The sequence below is a fragment of the Carassius carassius genome, chromosome 7, assembly GCF_963082965.1.
Source record: "Carassius carassius chromosome 7, fCarCar2.1, whole genome shotgun sequence".
In the NCBI taxonomy this organism is placed as follows: domain Eukaryota; kingdom Metazoa; phylum Chordata; class Actinopteri; order Cypriniformes; family Cyprinidae; genus Carassius; species Carassius carassius.
The window spans coordinates 31,574,101-31,598,737 of NC_081761.1; the positions used below are offsets into that span (position 1 = coordinate 31,574,101).

Below are 24,637 nucleotides of genomic sequence, written 5' to 3' on the forward strand. Positions count from 1 at the left end.
AATTAAAGGTACTACACATACCCATAAATAAAAGTTTGGTTATATACCATTATTATTATTTTTCAGTGTGCAGATGATGCACCGCATTTTAATTAATTATTATTTTTATTTTATTTTATTTTTATTATTTTTTTTTATTAAGAGGGAATATTTGCTTAATTGTCGTGAATACTGTAAATGCAAATGTTAAATATTTCACTGTCTTGAAATCAAAATGCAATTTCCTATTTCTTTCTTTAGATATTTGAGCTGAAATATGACAGACATATCCTTGACAGGTTCCGTCACATTTATATGCATTTCACCTCTACAATATAAAACTGTATTAACTTCATCAATCTCTCAGCGAGATCAGGGATGTACTGTAGTTCACCTTTCAGTGGCCAATGGTACAGCAGCAAGACTTTCTATGCCTTAATTGACTTTAAATAACCTTGAGAAACTGTTTGGATGCAGTTGTAAAGCTTCAAAAGAGAAGTCTGCTGTCAAATGCTACTTTTAACATGAATTTGGCTTTGGCGGTGTCAAAAAGAAATCGATCATCTTTTTGACTCTGCTTTTTTCAGTCTCAAAGCCAGCAGGAACACTGAGTCGGCCTATTTCCCAAACATATTCCATTGTAATCAATTTGCTATTTCATCAGTGGCCTGTGCTTGCTATTATCCCCATACACACTATTTTTGGCCTACAGAAACTGTTGGCAGTTGGGGGCTGGGGAAAATATGGATTAACCGGGCAAATCAAATATCCTCTCACCACAAATGACTCTTTCACTGGTTAATGCTTCAGGGCTGTTTTCCTTCTTCCTAGATTTTGCTCTCCATGGCAACATTGCAATTGCTTTTGCAGAAAACCCAGAGTGTGCATGTTCCAATCGACAATCGAGAACAAGTTCACAGTAAATCAAGGTTTGATTAGGCCAATATGTTTTAGGGTCGTGAGATTAGGTGCTCTATTTAACCACAGTTCTCTGTGGCGATTACATTGGATCAATTAAGATATCCAATATTAATGTTCTTTAAATGAGTTGTTATATAACTGAATATATGTGTATCTGCCACATGACTCATTGGTTAATCATGCTTGTGTATTGTTTTAACAAATTATATCTCTTTAATTCCACCACAATGTCCTGCTTGTTGAACGCACGCATAAGCAAAATTATAGCGGATCATTAGCTGACTTCACCTGCTACCTACCAAAGCTTCATGTTACATTACGAAACACATGATCAAACAGTCATCAATACACAAAGACCTCCAGATCAACTCACTTTATATCATGTAATATGGGCAAGCTGTCAGTTACACAACTAGCATGAAATGGTGAGGTATGAAAAGCGCTGTACCTTTATATCGGTCTTTCTGCCTCTGTCTCAGCCCCGCACAGACAAAAATTGTGCAACACTGAGACGTTTTTTTTTTTAAATTTCAATGGTGAAAGTGCCTTAGCTGGTTTGACTAGAGAGGACAGCAGAAGGAAAAAATAATAGACTGTAACACCCCTATTGAATATGATTCCAGCTTTAAAGGATATGCAGCTATGCTATGAATGAGTCTATTACTGCTCACGGAGAAGGTAGAAGAAATGGCAGATGTGGAACCTTGAATATCTCCTTTGCCACCTGAAATGTCCTGAATTTGATGAGATACTGTCTAAGATTTTTGTCTTATGTCAGTTGAAAAGCCAGATGCTTCTAAAAAGCAGCAATATCACTGGTTACCATAGCAACAGAGACTTGAGCATGAAATACAAAGACCTCAGTGAATGGATGCCTGAGCCTTGAAGGTTCAAGGGTTCAAAAGTCATCGCCATGGGAAAGGAGACCCATGCAGTGCCAGAGTGAGTCCCTGAACTGTGACACCAACCCTCTCTTGAAACAGAGATCTATTAGAGATCCTTAATGGCCCTTATGAGACTTGGGTTTGGGGTGTGAGGGGGGCCCCCTCTAAGTGCTCCGGTAGGTCTTTATAATGTCTTTGATAGCTCTCCTACAGATAGGACAGCTAGCGTTGGCCATTTTTTTGAGGCGGAGGCCACAGGTGTAGCAGAGACACATGTGTCCGCAGGCGTAGATGACCGTGTCCACTGTGTTTTCATAGCAGATAGAACACTCGTCCTGCCATGAGCCTGAGGCAGATGGGAAAGTAGGAGATTTGGGGAGACTGATGGGCGAGTTGGGTGTGGTTCCTGTCACAGGAAAAAAAATGTGTTACCATTCACTCATTTATGATTGGAGCAGTTATGAAATACAGTGTATGTAAACATACAGACCATCAGTAGAGCTGCAGAAGGCAGCAGAACAGCCACGTTCATTGAGACTGGGCTCTGGGCTTCCACCGCACAGGCCTGAGGGCGAGAGGGGCGAGGCAGAGGGCGAGCCTGGGCTGGATGGATCACGAGCATCACCCAAGAAAGTGGAGCCTGAAAATGCACATAAACAGGCAGAGATTTTTAATGTGATTCAGTTCTACTAATAATGGATTCTGTACACAAGAAAAATGCATGTTATTATAAATAATGTTAAATAACTGTATGTAATTGGTTAACAGGGACAAACTTGTTTGAAACAGACTATGATTGTAATTGCAAAGACATTTCAATGCAACCCTGTACTTTTAACATGGCTTCTGATCCATAGACCTGTGCTGAGTCTCATATATTGTGTAAAGCCAATTTTTTTTTTATATATGTATGTAGATTAGATGGTCAGCGAACACTGAGAATGACATTAAAGAGATACCATTCAAGGAGCTTTAGTCTATATCTGAAGATGTTATTGTAACTGTATCACCCTCTTTACAGAAATACATAGAACATAATGTATAATGGCACAGGTGCTGCGTTTGTGAATGTTATGGGGGTGTTTGTTTCACTAATCTCAGTGTATTGTTCTGGCTGCAGAAGGATGGCTGCTTAGGATGGAATCTGAATCTGACACCTTTAAAGACTATGATGGCCTGTGATTAATTAACAGATCTGACCCCCAGGCAACAAAATGGGGAAGCCACCTTGCATTAACCAGCATTTTAACAGCAGACCAAATCCATACAGCTTGAATAAAACAGAACAGCACTTCTCTCAGTGATAGATCACCATTTGGAGCACTTATTGGCTTATTTACTGGACTGCAAATTAATTCAGCCTACTGATTGGTTGCTCATATAGCAACATTTATTGAAAAAAAAAAAAAGAAATTCAGTTTTGAACTAAATAGCACTTACATGTAAGGAAAAATGTTGATAAAGACTGTTGATAAAGACTGTTGATTACGGTATTTGATTTAATATGGTGTATATGATCAATTATAGGAGGGGTGGGGTCTGTTCAAGTTAATATAATTGCAATCATTAGGGAAGTAACTAATTGAAATTTGAATAGGAACTGGACTCATTGCTAACAATTTCCACCCTTAATAAGGGCCATGGTAGGATTTCTGGGCCTTTTAATGTAGTCTGTAGAGCTGAGACTGAATTAAATTGAACTGACCTCATTTCTAGTTTACTGGATCTTCTGATATATGTGTGCGTAAATGAGAGTGAGAATTGGCTGAACTGAAACTAACCTGACCTAAAACCCGTGAATTCATGATCCTCTGAGGTTAGTCTGTATGTGTGTGTGTGTAGTGTGCATTTACTCTAGATGAGGTCTATGACAATATTAGATGGGAATCAGTGGGATTCCCCAAGATCTTGTTTTAGATCCATCAGTGGTTTGATTTTGTGTTAAAATTTGCATACAGTATGTTAGTCCTATAGCGTGATCCTTTATTAAGATGGAGACAGGTTGAGGGGTTATATATGGGGTGGGGTCATCTGAGCATGATCCATTGTGAGTCTGACATGCCATTCCACCTTCTTGTCATTCCACAAACAGACATATCATAAATCCCCTTCTCTAGGCCTCAGCAACTGACCCTGGATCACAAGGGCCAGGCCTCTTCTAGAGCATCTCTACTAGATTAACAGGGACACATGAACAGCTGAGTCTCTCTAACCTCCACCCGTAGAGGGAGTGACTTCAAAAAACCTATTAGAGAAAGTCAGGCCTCCGTAAAGCCTTTTGTCATGTGCAAAATGAGCACTATGTGCAAACATGGCAGAAAGGCTTTTCTGTATTTGGAATACCAAAGGGGTATTGACTACACCAGCTTGCAAGGTATAAACAGTCACATTGTGCATATGTCAAATAATTCTGTTTATGCTTAAGTAAAGGTGTGAGATGCATGTCTTCACATATGTCCAACATCAGGGGTCTCGAATTGAAATTGCTGGTGGCTACTAGGTGCAATGCACTGCATTTAGTGTCTAAGCGATTTGGTACATAAAACTGAATAGTGCTTACAGTAAGTAAATGTCACATTTATTTTCTTTCAAATATTCACACTAATTGAACAAGTGAACATTGACACTAATTTCAGAACAAGTATATTTCATATGTACAGTCTCTGTCTTTACACCAATCATGTAGTCTCTGTACCATCACTGTTAGCTCTTACTGACGTCATGGGGGAAAAAACATGCGTTCAGTAATCAATTACTGTAGCTATCACCTGCAATACACTACTTAATATTGCTTAATTATCACCATTTCCCTAGAACCAAAACCTAAAGCCTAAGCTTACATAAAACTTCATTCTTTTGCAAGCTCTGGTATTTCTTTCAGGTTTCCTCATTTGTCATGTCTTTATTGTACATTCCCTCTCCCGTTACTGTTGAATGAGCACAATGAGACCATTTTCTAACAAGTAAATTGTTATTACAATGACATTTTGAACCTTGAATCTTGAAAGAACAAAAACATTATGCTAAGAGGGGAAATAGGAATAAGAAATAGAGAGATGTAAACGAGAGAAATGTTCTCAAATGAACTGTGAATCGCCCACTCTCCTCTTCACTTTCTCATTTCCTTTCCTTCACCGCATGCTAATGAGATGGGGTGAGTGCGTTGGTGGAGGGAGGGGAATGTGTTTCCAGTGACACAGACATCTTGGAGAGTGTATACAGCTAACAGAGGTCAAGAGACCACCCACACAAACTCCTGTTATACTTCCTGTTTTTAGCTGTGTAGGTTTTTGTGTGCACATACTTTGTTGAGTTCAAATTTTATTGGGAGCGTGTCAGTCGCAGGTGCGTGGGTGAGACCTGAAGCACTGGTCTGGTGTTCTGAAAGGTTACTGGAGTGTCCCTTTTTTTGTGGTATCAACAAAATTCAAGTGATTAAAATCAATTGAACAAAGTTTTGAAATGAATCTGTAGATATCAAAAATAGCAACAGCACAGGTTTTTAAAGTTCTTTACATACTTTGTATATCTTTTGTGGCGAAAGTGGAGAAAATTTAAAACTGGGTTTTAGAATGAGGAAGCTGTTACAACTCAGGAATACAATGTTCAATCGGCTCTAAACTCTACAGGTTTCTTAAGAGTCCTGGCCAGACGACATGCACATGCCAATTTTCAGCTACAGTAATGGTGCCACCTGTTAGCAACAGGAAATGGCATGTTTTACACTGTAATGCATACCCTGCAACATTAAAATATGCCATCAAGTCCCAAACATGCTATAAACATGCTAAACCATGCTTGAAACACTTAGCTAAGTGTTAAAGCATGCCACCGATGCCATAAATCCAGAAGCTTTTGTAACTAGTGTTGTCAGCCGGTACTAAAATTTTTAAAAATGTTAATTTTTTCTTCTAACATTTGAGTGCTGTTGAGTGGATTCTTAAACACCACTGATTGGCCAAAGTGTCAACAGATATGACTGTGACTGGCTACAATGATCATTGTTTCATGCTTTTCACCGCTCACACAAAAGCACACGGGAGCATATGAAAACAGGTGTTTGTCAGTGGATCTGTCTATGTGCAGATATATTATGGATCCACTGATAGACATGGATTTCAAACACTCCCATGTGCTTCTGCATGAGTACTCGGTGAAGAGCATGAAGTAATTATCATAGTAAACAATTACAGTCATAACGGTTGAGTGCGTGAATACAATGGCCAATCAGTGGTTTTTAAGAATTTGCTTAATAGTGCTCAAAAGTTAATAGGTTTAAAAAAATTTAGTGCCAACTGGTACCGAGGTCTGTACTTTTGACAAAACTAGTTGTAACTAGTTGTAAGTTGATGCAATTTCCAATCTGCCCCAAAGTCAGTCCTTGCCTGAACACATTTAAAGTCCAATTATCATTTACTGTATACTCATTACGCCACCTTCTGGAAGCAGGAAGTGTGGTACATGTAAATGACTGACACATTACTCCTTGATTTACCAACATTCCACACTTGAACAAGCTGAATACACCAGAGTTCTAGTGCAACCAAATTCCTACAGGGAGTCTCTAGTTCGGTACCTTATTGCACTACTTATTGCACATTTTTAATGTGAACCGTTCCTTGGTTTGAACTAAACTGCTAGTGTAAAAAACACCCAAAGTGAACTATAGATTTGGCATGCTTACCTAGAATCCTTAGCTGTGTGACAGCACCATGCAGTCCAAAGAACATCCAGAGTGGTCGAGAGTTGTCCACACACACCTGCATACCCACATTGTTGCCATTATGACTCAGAACGACTTCCCCTTCCTGTGTGACCAGGAAACCCAGGATATCGCCACTCTGCAAAGCAGTTGGCACCCTGCACACTGCCCAGAATTCTTTACGGTCCACCAGCGCCTCAGGATTGTAAGGGAGGTCGCTAGGGCGAAGCACTGCTGGGTCACATGACGTCACACCATATGAGAGAGACCCAGATCGAGTAGGGCTGGACTTAATGACTTTAATGAAGATGGTTTCACCAATTCGCAGTGGGCGATCTGTGAAGACCAGCGTGCGTTCTTCACGGTTATTTTCGGATCGGGTCACGGTCTGTTCGTTAAGGGTTTTGATGTGGGCACCTCGGAGCTGGTGGAAACGTAGGTCACATTCCAAGGTGTGAGGAAGCAGTGATGACTGCTGGGAGTTCATGGAATTTTGAGGAATGGGACAGGCGACGGGGGCAGGGGGGAGCCGAAGTCTGGTATCATCTTGTTGCAGGTTAAGATCGCAAAGACTGACGGACAGGCGGGAGGTGTCTGCTTCATGTCGTAACGAGGTGGATCCACGTACTGTGGTGAAGGATCGTGGGCGGAGAAGATCTGGAGGGACGACTTCACTGTCTGTGGGACAGAGGCGGGATATGCAGTTAGCTATCAGTTGTCAGATTAGCATTTTGTATTACACAGTATGATTTTATTCAGTGGTTGATCTTAGATAATTGACAACTATTGGGTGGTTAATCAGCCCTACAGATTTATATGTTTACCAATAATTATGCAATGCTGGAAAAAAAGATTTTTGCAGAGGCCCCGTAGCAGGCCCTGGCTCAACTGTTTTAGAGGGTTCCCTGTTGTATAAACCAGCAATAAAACTAGCATGGCAGCTAGTTTTAGCTGGTCATAAGCTGGTTTAAGATGGTCATGTGCTGGTCCTAAGCAGCTAACTCCTGCTCAAGACCAGCTTAAACCAGCTCATGACCAACTAAGGACCATCTTAAACCAGCTGCCATGCTTCAAAACATACCTAACGAGCATATGTTTTTTTTTCTGTTGTTGTTGGTTTTCAGGCATTTGTAAACTAGCAAACCTAGGAGACCAGCTAAACATCAGCTTGACCAGGCTGTGAGAAAAACTAGACCACTTTATGATGTTTTTTTTAATGCTATTTGTTTTTTCAGGAGCATAGAGATACAAGTCTTTTTTGACAGCTACCAAAAACGTACATGCTACAGAGGCTATTATTTAAACAAACATAAAAAAACAGATTCAGAAATCTACTTACTGAAGTCCTACTTACTGTTCACATCTGGATCAGTACATTACGCAAACAATAAAAGGGAGTTCAAGACAGCTAGCATACATGTAATGCATTACTATTTTACATAAGAGCTAAAGTTATTTCCAAAATGGCTGCCAGGGAGTGTCTCTTTACATTCTTTACCATAATACCCATTACTCATTGGCTGCCATGTATAGAACTTTATAGTAATGTAATAGTAGACTAGCATAGTACTATAAGCACAACATTCCCACTGCTCCTCGCCCATCTGCCAAAAATAGTGCAAAATATGAATGAAATGCTGCGCTAGCGAAGTGTTTTGTGGACACCAAATTTAATACCCCTCTCCTAGTAGCCTAAAATAGCGTATTACAGTAGTTTAGAGGTAGGCTAGCTTATTTTATCGTAGCTCAGCACTCAAACAAGCTGAAGACTGTCGTTCCTCCTTTTGTAACTGATAGCCCCACTGGAGTGTGCCCTGTATTTAGACCTCATCTGTGCATTCGAAGACAGTCAGACCCCAGACAAAAATATTAGCACTAAAAGTAGCCTGCCAATGCTAATTAGCTTGTTAAAATTAGCTGTTCCTCCTAAGAGTCACACCAGTGTTATTTTTTAAAGAGAAAGAGAACATTATTTAACCTAAACTGGATTTTGCATGCTTAGCTCAAACATCTGCATCAGATATTTTATATATATATATATATATATATATATATATATATATATATATATATATAATAGACATGTATAGGGAAAGTGTTCTACCTGTAAAAAAAAAAAAAATCACATATTTAAATATAGAGTGACTCTACAGAAGATAAGTTGCTTGGAGAATGGATGGATGGATATTTAAATATTTTGATATCGACCCTGTGCAATATTTGTTTACAAAGTTTATTGTGAATAAATGACTCAGATATAAGTATGCTAATGCAAAGCAACTCACAGTTTTGGTTTGTAAAATAGAGAGAAGCGATTGTTACACACAGAAGGAAATGACCAGAAGATAAAAAAAGAAGGCAGAGGTCAAGAAGTGTGATAGATGGAGATAAAAGAAAAGTGAGAGGTTTTACCTCCATAGGGCCTCTCTCTCCTTCTGCCTCTCTTTCTCTTCCTGTGTCTGTCTTTATATATATCGACAATGACCCGCAGAGACTGTTGATTAGCTCTCGTCTCAGATAAACCCTCTTAGACCCATTACAGTATGTGTGAGTGGCTCAGCAAACAACAGCGAAAGAGAAAAAGCAGTTCTCCAACCCTCTATATTTAGTTCTATAAGGACATAACTCATTTCAACCAGGATGAAGGACTCAAGATGGTATGCTTAGAGATTAATCCCTAAAATACAAGGCGTAAAGGTCAGCAAATGACTTATTCCCTAATAATACGCAAAGCTACTATGCAAACAGAATGAAGTAATATCTGTGACACAACTGTTTTTCTTTCTATCCTTCAGAACAAGAGTCAACAAAGGATTAGAATTAGGATTACACTTATCACTAAGGCATTGAAATACTTGCATAGTACAGCAAGTACAAATAAAAAAGGTTAAGTGACAAACAAAATTTTGGATTTTTTAAGTATGGCTGCTAAAACTTTCTTAACCCTATTTGTGTGAGGTCTTGAACAAGTTTGAGCTTGAATGCATGTGCATGTATCACAACAGATACTGTAGATTTCCATTGCTTAAGCTTTGCAATTAGGTTAACTTTGTTAAAACAATGTGCTCTACTTTTACAGTGTTTATTAACTGAGGTAATTATCTAATATAACTAAATATGAAATGTTGGGATGTTAAAAATTAATTTGTATATGTAGAAATTCATATATAAATATATACTCTGAAAGTAATTTTTGTAAAGTGTTGCCTCTCCATTTTCTGCTCCTCCTACTTTTGATCGCAATGTCTAGTTCGGATGTTTGGATATATACATCTTCAATTTGGCAGCACTCTGAATCCCTTCATCGGCTCTCATGACTTTCAGATCTAGCTGAGATAAATTAATGTAAGTACATAGTATTTGATTTGCATACAAAACCCCTGCCTGCTGCAAATATGATCTGAACTGCAAATCAGTGTCCCAACATAAGTACTTAATTTTTTCTTATTGATCCTTTAAAAAACAGTTTTCTAAGTGTCTTGTGTGGCAGTCTGTGATAATTAGCAAAATATTGAACACTCATAAGGAGAGCGTGGGAATGGCCCAAGGGCACTAACTATTAAACAAATAAAAAAATTAATAAAGGTGTGATGAGGATCAATTTAAACTTGCTACTGTCATTTATGGGCGATAAGAAAAAAAGTCACAGGAGATAATGAAGACATAATAGGAGCAGCATTATATTCCACCAAAAATTCTAGTTGCAATTTTAAAAACAAATATCTTTCTGGTGGCGTCTGAGAATTTTAAAAGAATTAATTCGCCCTGTAACTAAATAAACTATATAAAGGATTTACTTTTCTTTATGTCAATCCAAACCAACTTCCTTCCAAAGAGATTGAGAATGAAGAATGTTCACACTGCTTTTTATCATTTAACAAAAGTATACGATCATGTGCTGTCAGGTTCCTTGCCTTCAGCCATAGCTTTCAAATTGTATTGTTAATTGCACATATTCAAACTTGCCACAAAAAGGTATTGGTGTTGATAATATGCTTTTAAGTTGCCTTTTTTTTTTCAATCCACGCCCAGCTTATCCATTGTTTATCCATTATTAATGGGCAGCTTCAAAGTGGTTCCCAATCCTGGTCCTGGATTACCCCCAACTCTGCACATTTCGTATGTCTCCTTAATAAAACACAGCCGATTCGACTCAAGATAATTTAAAGATCGTAAATTGTTTTGTCAGATGAGAGATACATCCAAAATATGAACTGTTGAGCTCCAGGACCAGCATGGACATTCATCAAAACATCTTGCATAGTGTTTGGGATCAACATGAGGGTGAGTAAATTATGACAGAATTTTTCTTTTTGGATGAACTGACAGTTAATATGGACACATAGCTGAACCCACCCAGTTGGATTGGGCAGAGAAGCAGGTAATGACATCACCACAGGACGTCTGGCTGGAGTGTGTCTCTTAGATCAGGCTCATTAGAGTAAAGCCATGCTGTAAATCGGATTAATCCAGGCTTCAGTGTCCCATACTGCCCTAGACCTGAAGGCACTGACGCAAGCCTTCATCTAGTTCTCTGGATAAATCACATAACAGAAAAAGGAAGTGGATAAGAAAACAAATGGTTGACAAGGCATGAGATAGAAGAATGTGAGCTAAACATTTACTGGATGCTTTTGGATGGATGTTATCTATCTATTCCTATGTATCTCTCTCCTATTTTATCTCATCCCTGTCTCATCATGTTTTTCTCCATACCCATTCTCAATCTTAATGGAATCATACTATAGTGGGATCTGGATTCTGTCTGATAACCGCGGAAATAACACTTCTGATGTGCAAAATGGACACTTTCAGACCGCAATACATTGATGTAATCAGTTCTACAGTGACAACGCACAGTCATTGTTTGGGATGGATATTCATATTTGCTCAAATATGACTTAAAAAACCATTTTCAGTTTTCATGATTTTCAGTTCTCATCAAAGATGACATTTACACAGGGTTTTTATTTTTTTTAGTATTTTGAATTTGTCTGTTTAGATTAGTCTTTTAAATTATGGCCATAAAAATGGTTTTGGAGTCATGAAAATTTGTTTTAGTTAATTGTTTTAGTTTTAATTTTTAGTTCCGTTAACAGACACAAATGGTCTTTATCAGTCATGACAGGATGTCTGATAAAGCTGACTTAAATCTGTCTGCTTTGACCATTCGTCAACAGACTCTTAAAAAAATGCGTTAGAACGCCTGAAGGTTTGCTTAGGGTTTCTGGTTGATATTCTCCATTTTGGCAAACGAGTGAATGCTAATTACTCAATGGACTCGCTGGGCCACTCGGAGAGAGCACGCTGCACACTTGGAGTGGAAAGCTTAAAGGAAAGGAGACGGGAAAAACCAAGGGAGGGGCAAAGACAAGAGAGCGTTCGTGCCAAGATGTCTGTGACCGGTGGCAGCTGCTGCCCCTCTAATTGCCCTGCACCTGCTTCACTGCCAATCCTCACATTTCCTTTGTCTTATTGGCAGCTCTACACAAGTCCTGGCTATTCTGCAATATGACTGGCTGAGACCAGATTCTAATCTCTTTGAAAGTATAAATCTATAAAGAAAGAAGACATGAATCCAGGCTTGCGCATTAATACCTCACTTTAGTGATGGGACACAGCTGCACTGACCAAAGCCAAACACCCATTTTGATTGTCCTTTTTTTTTTTTCTTAGCACCAGACTCCAGCACCTGTTGGGCTAAACACAAAAGGCAGTGGAAAATAAGCAGATGAGGTTTCTGATAAACAAAAGCGGCCCTCGGTTCTGTCAGAAAGAGCCTGGATGGGAACGAAATGCCCAAAAATGGAAGTACACGTTCTTTGCTTTTGTTTTACTTTGAGCCACTGTACAAGGCTGTTCTTACTGATTTTTCATTTCCCCTTTTTGCCGTTTCATCTACTACTATACAAGCCATTATATGTCTCTTTTTGTGTATATAATTTTTCCGTTGTAATGAAAGGATAGTTTTAGTTCTGTCTTACAAAGCTCAAGATTGTATCCCAGTTTGTCAGACGTCCAATGTGGACAAAAAACTGGGAAGAGAGAGTGGGGCCCGCAGGGCAGTGTGATGCTGATGCATATGGAACATGTAAGTGTGTGTTTCTGTGTGTTTGAGTGAAACAGTAGGGGGAGACAGAAAAGGTTTCAGTGCAGCCTGTTGGCTCTATGCCATGCTTGGCTGTTGAGTCTCTTTGTTTGGAATAATGGCCACACAGGCAACACGTGGACCCATTGACAAATGATCTCTGGGTCACAAACCTCCTTCCCTGAGGTCATTTCTCACATGTACACAGCCAAGTACACTCGGAAAGCCACAAAAGACCCTCTGTGTGGAAAATATCAAAATTTTAGTCAAGCCAACTTTGGTTTCTTTGCCTCATGTCAAGGATGTAGTCGATACGGAATCCAAATTAACCCATTTTACTTTTATAATACATGTTCTTGGTCTTATTGTTTATGATTCATTGGTGAATCTAGTTGAATCTACTTGATCATATTTGATCCATATTTTTTTTTTTTTTTTTGGATCTTGGAAATCAAACTAACCACTTCAAGCCACAAAAAATAAAAAGACTAGGCTGTGGATTATAAACCCATTATGTTATTATTTTCCATGTTGTTTTGATCAGTTACTTGTTTACCCTAACATTCACAGTCTGAGGCTTTTTCATTTTGTACCACCCATTTAATTTAACCTAGCAGATACTGAAATTTTTCACTATGACTCTGACCCAGGAAACATGAGAAGGTCTGTGTAGTCCTAAATATGTGGATGTTTATCCAGCAGTCTATTAACTGATGTTTGCCCATAACTCCCTCAAAGAGGCCCTGAAGAGCTCTGCCTATATATAAGACAGCAACACTTTATCTCAGCAGCACTGTCCATGTTTGGATGTCCTGAGGCCTTGGCATGAGCAAAATTAATGAAAAGGGGGAGTTCTAAGTTTGGAGAAGGGATACAAGGACACTTAACAGCAGGAAAAGGAAGGTGTTCTGTTTTGGAATGGGTCACGCTACACTTTCCCGCCACCTTGAGCACTCTTCCCAGAACTTCCTGAGATGGTTCGAGCTCTTAAAAACAGAATCTGACCTCTTGACATGCATTTCTTCTTATTTATTTTTTCCTTCTTTGTACTCAAAACATGAAATACTGTCAAATAGCCAAATGGTATAACATCTGCTGTTCTAATTTCTTTAATTTGTTCAACCCCAAAGCAGTTGGCCAGCCAAACAAATGCAATTAATTCTGTTAATACCCATTATGTGAGCTAGCACAGAAACAACCCATCCATCTCATTAATTCACTCTTTCTGGCTGAATTGGTTAAATAGTCCATATTTAAGATATTACTTTAGGAGTGTTATGCTTTCAGCGGGGGACTTTCAATTAGGTTTATTTGTCTGGAATGGCCCACCGCAGCCAAGTCAAACTTGCACGTCAATCAAATAAATCAAGAAAATCTGTATAATCTGCATATTTCTTAACAAATATTATAGAAGTGGTCCATGTATGGTGCTTTCATTCAAACCAGGAGAAAGCCCTGCTTATTTATTTTCTACCCCTGAACATGAAATGAAAAACAATATTAAATCAAGACTTTTACTGTATATGAACACAATGTATACAGACCTATTTGTAAACTTAAACAGAACTCCATTAAGATAGTTCTATAGAACTCCATTCATGACATTCCATTAAGACTGTGGTTAACTATTCTTGTAGCCAAATTGCATTTAGCACCACAAGGGTCCAGTTAGCCTATGCAATGTTAGAGAAACCAGACACTATGCTCTTGCTACAAAGTCCAGATGTTTGACAAGCTACTGGATGTGCATAAAGAGAGGGCTTTCTTTCACAAGATTGCTTGGACACTGGAGGCACAAAGCCTCGAAGTTAAATGCATGAAATGTACCATGACGCCCCCAACATGAGCCATTAGGTCTATTTGTTTGAGTCATAAGATAAAGATGGCTGACACAGTATGAAGTATGTAGTCTGTAAAATTTTCATTGTGTATATACTCAGTAAAAGATTTAGTCCACTGTGGGCTCTTCTGACTTTAGTCTTGTTAATATACACAGATGAGCCAATTGAATGAAAGGAAACAATGTCCGTAACTGTTTTTGCCAGCTAAATCTAAAAAAAGATCAACATTCTGACTCACAAGATGGGAATTTATTTTATTATTTATTTATTTCATTTTTTTTTCTTTTTTTTGTAAATTGGTGCTTCCCAATGAGATGGTCCACCAGCTTTTGCTGCATTTAGCCTGGCCAGTGCTTTAGAAGAGGGTTACTGAGGACTGGGATATTTATTAACCTACATTTCAGCTTCACTGCATTTCCAAATGCCTTAAGGGACGATTTCATTTCACCAATATATTCTAGAACCTAATACTCTAATCACATACTAGAACAAAGCCCGCAGGATCGTGGTATCACCTCCTAGCTGCAGGAACGATAAAGAGTGTTGAGGAGCGGATATTACAGGACAAAGGGAAGTTGGACAGACTGGAGAACTCAGTGAGTGAGTGTTGCCTCTAAGGAAGGTTTTGTAAGGTCAGTGTTTTATTAGTGATGGAGATAATTTTTATCACCATTCAGAAGTCAGGAGACAGTATGTCAGTGTCACTGCTTATTTGAAAATTACTGCAAAAACCTTCTGTTAAAGGTGAAACGTGTAATTTCTGCACTGCTAGTGTCACAAAAGTTTTTAAACCTGTTTCCCTAAACCCCCTGCCATTGGTTGGTTACACAAATAATCACCCCCCCCCCCCCCCCCAAATGCACACCATTGGTTGAGTTTATGTTGTTGTGTTGGGCTGGTTGAGATGCTAGCTTGAATATGGGAAAAATATACTTTCTGACCACAGAAAAAAATACATTTAACAAAGCTGGTCTAAATTTCAAAATAGTCTAGTAATTAATACCCTTACAAATTACAGGCAAATTAACTAAAACTAAAAAAGAAGAAACGTAGAGACAGTTTCCTCAAAAATTGCTAGTAACTTCAAAAAAAAATACAGGGAAATGGCACGTAACACATTGAATTAAATATGAAATTTTAAAGTAGAAAGACTAAAATAGCATTTCCTTGTAAACATGTACTCCAATAATCTAGTTTTATTTACAACTTAATGTGTAAAATCATTCAAAAATCACTCTCAATAAGAGTCTGTGTGTGTTCTCCAAACTACTGTATTTAAACTATTTCTCAAGACTATGATAAATCATAAATGAATCACAGTGCTATCAATCACACACTCTCGGCTGTTTATGAGTTATGGTGGATTAATTAAATGTCAACTTGAAGACTATCCTGAAATGCATGTCTGGCAACCATATCATCAACTTCAGGCCAGCAATGCATTCTCATACACACCAGCATATGCTATAGCTGAAATGATCTCAATCATTAGTGAAAGCTGTGTTGTTAGTGTGGGTGTGTGCGTTTGCGTTTGTTATTGTGTACAGTGTAATCATTTGTATGTGTGTGTGTGTTTCAAACTCACAGGTGCATGATAAAATTTCATCATGCATTTCAGCCCGAGGCACTCAAAACACAGTTTCACAAGATAAGAACGGCTAGAATTACAAAGAACAATTTATGGCATCTGTACAAATGGGCCATAAAGCATTTAAATTCATCTTTAAACCTCATTCTTTTAATGGTTTACAAATGGTTCCACCAATTTAGACCAGTTTTTCATCCTCAATCAAAGCTGTATTTATCTAGCACATGAATTGAGAAAAAAATGCAAGCATTTCTTTAAGATTAACATGAAACTGCATTTACAACCTGTTTTTCTTCTCTAATGTGACATTTCTGAGAGAAAAATTATATTCAACAACAAAAATGTAGGTCAGGACTTTTATCCATTGGGATTTTCATCCTTCAAGAAAAGTATTCGTTCTAGACCCGATTTTGCGTTTGCATTTGATTGTGTAGGCCTACCCCCTCTTGAAACACTGCTGGGAGCAACTTTTAACTGGGACGTGGTGGCTGAAGGTCAAGTTCACCCTCAAGAGCATCACAATGTATCCCAACGTTAATGCTTTTTTGTTATTTGTTAAGGTATTGCAATTTGTTCATTTGTTAATTACATTAATATCAGCCAGAATTAATTCATTATTTAGAAAGGCACCATTACAGACAAAAGCAACCTAAAACAAAGACTAAATCATTATTTACTCATTCATTCAATCATTCATGAATGTGAATGGTTTACAACAAGACCAAAACAGTGTATTAATAAAAGTAAATACTATAAAGGGCCAGTTTTTGATTCTTTGCGTACAGTCACTAACAAGTTCTTCCTTCCCACGTCCTGTAAATAAAGGCATTTCATGTCAGCCCACAGGGAATTGGGACTCAAACATGATTGTTTCGGTTCTGACATCAGCACTCCAGGAGCAACGTTTGATGGAAATACAGGAAGAGCTCTTTTGATCTTTCTCTTAGGCTCTATGCACACTTCCAATCCCTTCTGAGAAGAGGAAATGTGACATACTGCTGGAAGGTGAAAAGAGTGCATACACACGTGTTTCAAATGACGGATGACTATGAACACATTGTGAATACTGCTACGATAGGCGATAAAATTAATACATATTGCTTTTGCATGCAGTGTGAAGCAGATATTACACAGACACACACACACACATACATTCTTGCATTTCAGCATGGCAGTAGACCATCGAAGAACATAGGTTCAGCAGTGCATGTCAACTCTGTCCTTTGTGAGGCAAAGGCACAGATAAAGTTACTCGCACACGTAACAAAACACATCCCACACAGTGGACAGATAGCAGACAGAGAGGCTGCCGTCAATGGCCACAGAGCTCAATTAGGATAAATGGAGCTATCTCTGGTGTATGTGACCTGGTTCTATAATTAACCCTGGGGGATGACAACATTAAAGCCTGCTGCATGTATGCGTGTGAGATGTGAATGTCTCGCCTCTTACTGCCAAGCCACCTTCCATGCACAAACACTTGGCGGTATATCAAAGCGTGGCGAATGGTATGTTCTGCTCATGACAATGTTGACTGTGATTATACACAGCAATACATCTAGACCACTGCCTTCAGGTTTAAGCTCTCTGATTTACTGTGTGTTTGGAGCAAGAGCTATTCTTGATCATACACTTACATAAACATAAAAAAAAAATTTAAGACAACTTTACAAGCATTAGCACATTACCTAATTGAAGGTAATGCACCTAATTCATGAAACTAGTCTGAAAGATTTGTTCAAAAAAAGATTGATCCAGTTCAGAGTTTAGAGTAGTCAGTTTATTAGCTATATTATTTATTATATTTTTGTTTAACTTAATTGAAAAAAGCACTTAAATGTAAAAATGTTAGCTAAAACTGCTCTATCAAGAACTGCTAACTCGGGCAAAATGCTTTGCATAGGGAGGAGACAAGCAACAGCCTTACATATGCATTGTGAATGTGTTTGGGAGGAAACATTTTGTGCATGTAAAGTCATGAAAAACGTATGTGCAAACTATTCATAACAAGTTTTTATACACCTAAAATAATGCACTCTAAGTTTGATGTCTAATTTTCACCATTCTTCGAAAAATGTTTTAGAAAAAATCTTGTTAAATTGTGAAAATCTTTTATCATTGATTATCATTTATGATGCAAACTGAGGTTTTCCAATTTAAAAATCAAGCAGGCATTAAAAAAAACCTACTTCAGCATTTCATTTTACAGTCTGTTAAGAGCATAACATTTAGACTTGGCGTGAATTAGCTTAACTACTGTATGCAAACAGTTCTATTTCTCACCCAGCAGTTGCACTCCTCTGGTCAGACCGTAGACATCGATGAGGGCCCACAGTGGCTCTGTGGTCCGAACGCCACTGAAGAACAGCATGGGGCTGGAATCGTTGATGCGATAAAATACTCTCCCCTTCTTATCCACCCAGAAGGAAATGAGGTTTCCTTCATTTGCAAACTCTTCTGGCAGAGCCTTGGCCCAGAATCCACTCTGGGATACCAGGTCAGGGCAGGCGTATTTGGGCAGGCTGTCGGGATTGATTCGAGATGGGTCCTTAGAAGTAAAGCCCAGGCGGAGAGCGCCACTCCAGCAGCACTGCTTTTTAGTTATCTAAAGACGGGGAAAAATGGATCTGTTATCATTACAAAATTAGAAAGTGTTATTTATGGGTCACTACATAGCATAGAAATGTTTACTCTTAGAAATACTAATATATGGGACATAATTTATGCAGTACCTCTAGCAGCAAGAAACCTTTTTTTTTTTGTAATTACAAAGTTTTGAAACTCTAGATGGCACAGGCCAACAGATTCTAACTCAGTCTGATATAATCAGAACATTATTCACATGGCACAGCTGACTGGTTTCTTTCACATCAGCAGCCAATGAGCTTGCTGCTCAACATTCAAATACTTGGCTTGTGCTTGCTGTAGCATCTGTAGTGCACTTCAGCCAGCCTCCACCTTCCCCAGCTCCACCTGTATAGATCTGCTATGGGGTGAGTTCATGTATGTTACATATGGAGGTTATTTCATATATGTTATTTACATTACATTTACATTTATTCATTTAGCAGACGCTTTTATCCAAAGCGACTTACAGATGAGGACAGTGGAAGCAATCAAAAACAACAAAAAGAGCAATGATATATAAGTGCTATAACAAGTCTCAGTTAGGTTAACACAGTACACCTAGCATGGGATTTTAAATAATATAATATAAAGAAAACGGATAGAATAAAAAAAGATTAGAGCAAGCTAGTGTTAGAGGTCTTTACACATACAGACACACACATACAATTGCATAATTAATGAAAAGAAAATAGAATATAAAAAGATTAGAAAGGTAGTTCGATTTTTTTTAAAGAATAGAATCAGAATAGTGAGTGTTAAAGTTAGAGGGTCAAATAAAGATGTGTTTTAAGCCGATTCTTGAAGATGGCTAAGGACTCAGCTGCTCGGATTGAGTTGGGGAGGTCATTCTACCAGGAGGGAACATTTAATTTAAAAGTCCGTAAAAGTGACTTTGTGCTTCTTTGGGATGGCACAATCAAGCGACGTTCACTTGCAGAACGCAAGCTTCTAGAGGGCACATAAGTCTGAAGTAACAAAATTAGGTAAATGGGTGCAGAGCCAGTGGTAGTTTTGTAGGCAAACATCAATGCCTTGAATTTTATACGAGCAGCTATTGGAAGCCAGTGCAAATTGATAAACAGAGGTGTGACATGTATTCTTTTTGGCTCATTAAAAATTAAGTTCTGAATTAATTGTAACAGTTTGTTAATTACGGTTTGTAATGTTATATGTGCAGCAGCAGCATCAATATTTCCTACATGATCACAACAGCACGTCTGTGGATGTATTGGCAGTAGCAAGTCTTGGCAGCAACAGCAGCATAGCAGATCTATTCCACCAAGACCAAAAACATTAACATTGCCATGTATATTACCATGCTAAAACTCTATCATGACAGAATTTCTTTTGTTTCCCCAAACACAAAATTCTTCATCCACATTCTTTATAATCTCATTTCTGTTTTGGGCAAACAACTGGGATTTAAATTTACATTTCTTTCCGTGTCTTTTCTTTCCTGGGGGCTGAAGCAAGTTTACACTTAATTTTTTTTTTTTTAAACCTTGTGATTAGTTTCAACTTAATTCTATCAAAGTTTGACTTGTTTTTCCTTTTGCAGCAGTGCCCCAGGCCAAACAAGGGACTCGTTGTGTGATGGTCATAAATGGTTGAGCGTAGGGGACAATTGAGGGGATGTATGAGGTAGTCGTGTGGTGTGTTTGGAGTAGAGAAGCTCTGTTTTATTTGATTTACAGTAACTCCAGGAATGAGCACTACAAACATTTCAAAAACACAGTGACTTATATCACAGTGGCTCTGCACTGCTGAGAACATCAGGGTTAAGACTTGACTAATGAGTGAGTATAAAACAAAGCTATCTGTGTGTGCTAGTCGAAGAACTGGTTGGGCTAGATTAAGTGCCATGGTCTGGGATAAGAGTGTTTATTTTGGTTTGTTACTGCATTGACCTGGGAAGCGAGAACTTGCGAAACATCTTTACGATGTGTTTTTAAAGTACAGTAATAATAGAGAACCCAACTTAGAAGGATAGAGAAAGCGAAAACTAATTTTTCTAAAGCGTAAACTGTACAGTACTTAAATTTTTACACTAGACTATGACAAGACAGATGAATATTTGTAACACAGTCGTCTTTGCTGTAGCAGACCCTCAGAGGTATTCACATCTGCCTATGTGTGTCGTCCACTTGAGTATTCCCGACTCACCATCCCCCCCAGATTATCCCACTGTTCCCAAATATTCAACATGTCCTAGATTCATCTATGCCTCTCCTTGTTCCTACCTTTAAGCGGACCTGCTCATAGAGAGAAATGGGTCGGTTGGTGAAAGTGATGCCGTTGCAGAAGCTGGCCTGCCGTTTGACGCTCCTTTGTGCTAGATCCATGACTATCTGAGAGCCTTTAGCATTGGGGTGGAAGAGAAGGGGGCTCACAGGGACACCTCCGCATGGATGCAAGGGTAAACAGCGTTTGGGTTTGTGGTGGCATCGGTGAGCTGTTGAGGGGAACGGTCCACCCAGAGAGTCTAGGAGAGAGAAAGAAATACTGCTTTAAAAAAACATGTTCCACCAGTGTCATTAAAAAGTACAAATTATCATTTTAATTAATCTAAAAAAAAATTTGGTGTGAAAATAAGTCTTCTCTCAGCTATAATCGTGTTTAAAACCTTAGCTTGGTATGACTAAGCCTGGCCTTTACTTTCAAATCAATGAACCGCATGAAACAGCATCAGTCCTTGCATGGTAAGATTTGTCTGACCCCATTTCACGCAGCATTTGTGTACAGCATTTTCGTTGGACAAAGTGATTTTTAGCTTTGTAGATAAATCTAATTCGCTTTTCCCAACAGGCTGTACTGAACTGTAAAATTTCAGTATTTTATTGCGATGTGTTTATGAATAATACAGTATGTTGCACAGCTGATTTGTCTTTGCTTGTAGTCACGTAATGGAAAATTGTGTTGACTGATTGTCAGTGTATTAATTCATAACTGTCTTTCTCTCACTTACAAGCTTACAAGGTTTTTTGTGTGTGAAGCTCATCACATGAATAGAGGTGCACTTTCATGCTAATCTGAGCCTTACATTTTACAGTTCACATATGCAACAGGAATAATTTACATGATGACACAGCACAACAAAAGATCTGAATGTTTTTTTTTTATTATACAACCACGTGCCAAAACAAAAAGAGTTCCACAATACCACCTTAATGCACCTATCTCTCAACATGTTATACCTAAAAATGCAGTCGTTTTTAAACTAGGCTATCTATCTAATCTTCTTTCATACAATCTATAGTCGCTCTGTCATACTATCTATTAAAGTGTCTCCATAGTTCTGAATTGCTTTAAATTATCTTTATAGTTGAGTTTGCATAATTGACTGTATTTCTATCTTTTTATATATCATATATATGTCTTACTATCTATCTGTCATACTATCTATTTTACTGTCATGCTATTTATCAATCATATAACCTTATATTGTCTTTTTATTCACATTGTGTCTATTTTTTTTAAGTTGCCAGGCTTCAAGTACCAAGTTTTAACTACAACAGTTAAAACTAACGACTGGGTTGTTCATCTCATACGCACATAGTATGACCAAAATTGTATACATGTATATCACAATACGTGTAATTTTAATTTCACCGTAATGATGTATATCATGATTAGAGCCCGACCGATATATCGGCCGGCCGATATTATCGGCCGATATAAGCTAATTGCATTTAAATCGGCATCGGCATTTATAATGGCCGATGAAACATGAGAAACAGAGTCTCATGCTTCACTCATGTTATGAGTGTTGCATAGTGTGCCCACCAGAGGGAGCTCTGCAGCTCCAGAGTTAACAACAGCGCCAGAAGTCCACTACAGAAGAAAGCGATCATCCAAGCCACGGAGATGTAACTTACTGTCTTGACGGTGAGTCTGTCGTTCGTCATGTGAAATGATTGTAGATTTAGTTCATACCCTGTATATAAAAACTGTGTGGTAGTTCTAGCTAACAGTCCTATCATTATCACTTCTAAATATTCTGTAACATCACTTACAGCCGCTAATGCATTGCTATATTAGATTAGCCACAAAGCTAATACCATGTTTATCAGTGGAAGAGCGCGAATGTTAATAGGAGGTCAAACTATAACGTTAGCGTTTAACTTATTCTTATTCTATTGCGGTGTGTTTCCACATAATGACCGCGTAATTGGGCCTTTCACACAGGACGCGGTATGCACGGCGCTTGCCGCTGGGTTCAGCGTTGCCCTTCAGATACAACGCGATTTGCGCTGCGCTATGGCGTAGGCGTAGCCTAGAAATCTAGACGCACCCTAGCGGCAGCAAAATGTATTTCGCAGCCTAGAGTACAGTCTAGCAACTCTCAATACACCTTCTAGCAGCAAAAACCCAGATTGGGTCAGGCCAATCACGTCGTGTATAGAGCAGGCGGGGCGGGCTTAACATATGACGACAGAGAGTTGCGACGGCTGCCACTTGAAAACAAAGAATGGCGGCTGCAGCTATCGAACAACAATCTTTTGAATCGGCTTTGGCCACGACTCTGGAGGACTTGGAGTTAAGTTTCTCTTTAAGAAAAGAGCAAAGAACGGCGCTTAAGTCATTTTTAAAAAAGGAAGATGTGTTTGGAGTTTTGCCGACTGGATACGGAAAAAGTTTAATATACCAATTAGCTCTGCTGGTGGGAAAACGCATGGGACTCTGCCACAACCCGCTTGTGATTGTTGTTTCACCATTGATAGCGCTTATGGAGGACCAGTTAAAGGAGGCTACAAAACTTGGACTTAAGGCAATGCAACTTGGCAAAGGCGACCAGTTGCTCTGATTGGTTGTAGCGCTATCCTATTGCGTGCAGAGGGATTTTGAGAGACAGCCGTTTATCCCGCCCCTCGGAGTAAGCCTCGTCTATGGAGAGTTTCCAGACTAAACATCTTGATGTAAGTCTGGCTGGCCAGGCTAGCGTAGGCGGGGTTTTAAAAACGTTTAGCGGGAGCTCTTTCATAGTCTGTTCCTCCTCCTTTCGGTCAGCAACAAACATGTATCTGTCCCGTTGTAAGAAGCGAGCGATAGCGCTAGTCCTGCTGATGAGAATTAAGAGAGAAGCAAGGAAGAAGAGGCTACCCTCAGGTCCAGAGAATAATTTGGTGAATTCAGGCTGGTTACGTTACTCTAACGCTAATAGCTTCCTTTTTAGCAGGCCCCTTAAATGCTTGCTATTAACTTGTTTGAAGGTGGTTCTTCTCAAAATTGACAGCGGTGTGTTCATGACACTAACGTTAACCATTCAACTTCTAATTGATTCCGTAATCTTCCGGAAATAGTAGGCAAGACGATGTTCTGTGAGAGCAAATATAAGTGTAGTTACAGTAACTACAGTAGGTGCGTCAGAAATGATTAAACCAGAGGGGACATGTAAATAAATGTGAGCTGAACAAGCGCTTTTTTTTTTTTTTTACATATTGTTTCAAAGCAGCTTTAAAGACATAACAGGAAAATGTTGAAATAATATTGTTAAATATAAGTAGGTAATACCTATTGCTTGACAAATAAAAAATATATATATATTTCTCATTTTTGCCTATGTAGGAGATCCCAGTTTATTATTATTATAATTCTAATGATGACATGAGTAATGATACATGGTGATATTATTAATACACATGCTTATTCTTTCTATGTCTCTCTTTCTGCCTACAGATGGCTGAAAAAGGTGAATGCTGTAGCAGCAAAGTGTGGGACTACTTCTGCAAATACTTTAACTTTAGTATTATAATTTATTTACAGTACACACACAGACTGTTAAAACCAGCTTCAACTGGAAGAAAGTAAAAGTGTTAAATGTTTAATACCAGACTTTTTTTTGATCATTAAAAAATATATACTTTTGATGTGCAATTGTTTAGTCATTGAGACTGTAATCTAAGGCTTTTTTTTAACATAGTCCATTCTGGAAAATGGTTTATACAGCCCACATACATAGAACAGGCAGATATTTTGCTATTGAATGATGTGTAAGTGCAGTTTATA

General features: G+C 38.5%; 1 protein-coding gene across 2 annotated transcripts in view; it reads right to left on the reverse strand.

The window, feature by feature from the left end:
• Positions 1-285: 285 nt before the first annotated feature.
• LOC132143941 (E3 ubiquitin-protein ligase NEURL1-like) overlaps positions 286-24,637 on the reverse strand; it is a 64,691-nt gene continuing 40,339 nt past the window's right edge. For both annotated transcript variants that reach the window (XM_059554600.1, XM_059554601.1), the window contains exons 2-6: positions 20,872-21,113; positions 18,287-18,608; positions 6,469-7,164; positions 2,275-2,424; positions 286-2,190 (exon numbers count right to left, since the gene is read on the reverse strand). In XM_059554600.1, the coding sequence (XP_059410583.1) occupies positions 1,949-2,190; positions 2,275-2,424; positions 6,469-7,164; positions 18,287-18,608; positions 20,872-21,113 (1,652 nt within the window). In that variant the 3' untranslated portion in view covers positions 286-1,948. The remainder of the gene's footprint in view (positions 2,191-2,274; positions 2,425-6,468; positions 7,165-18,286; positions 18,609-20,871; positions 21,114-24,637) is intronic.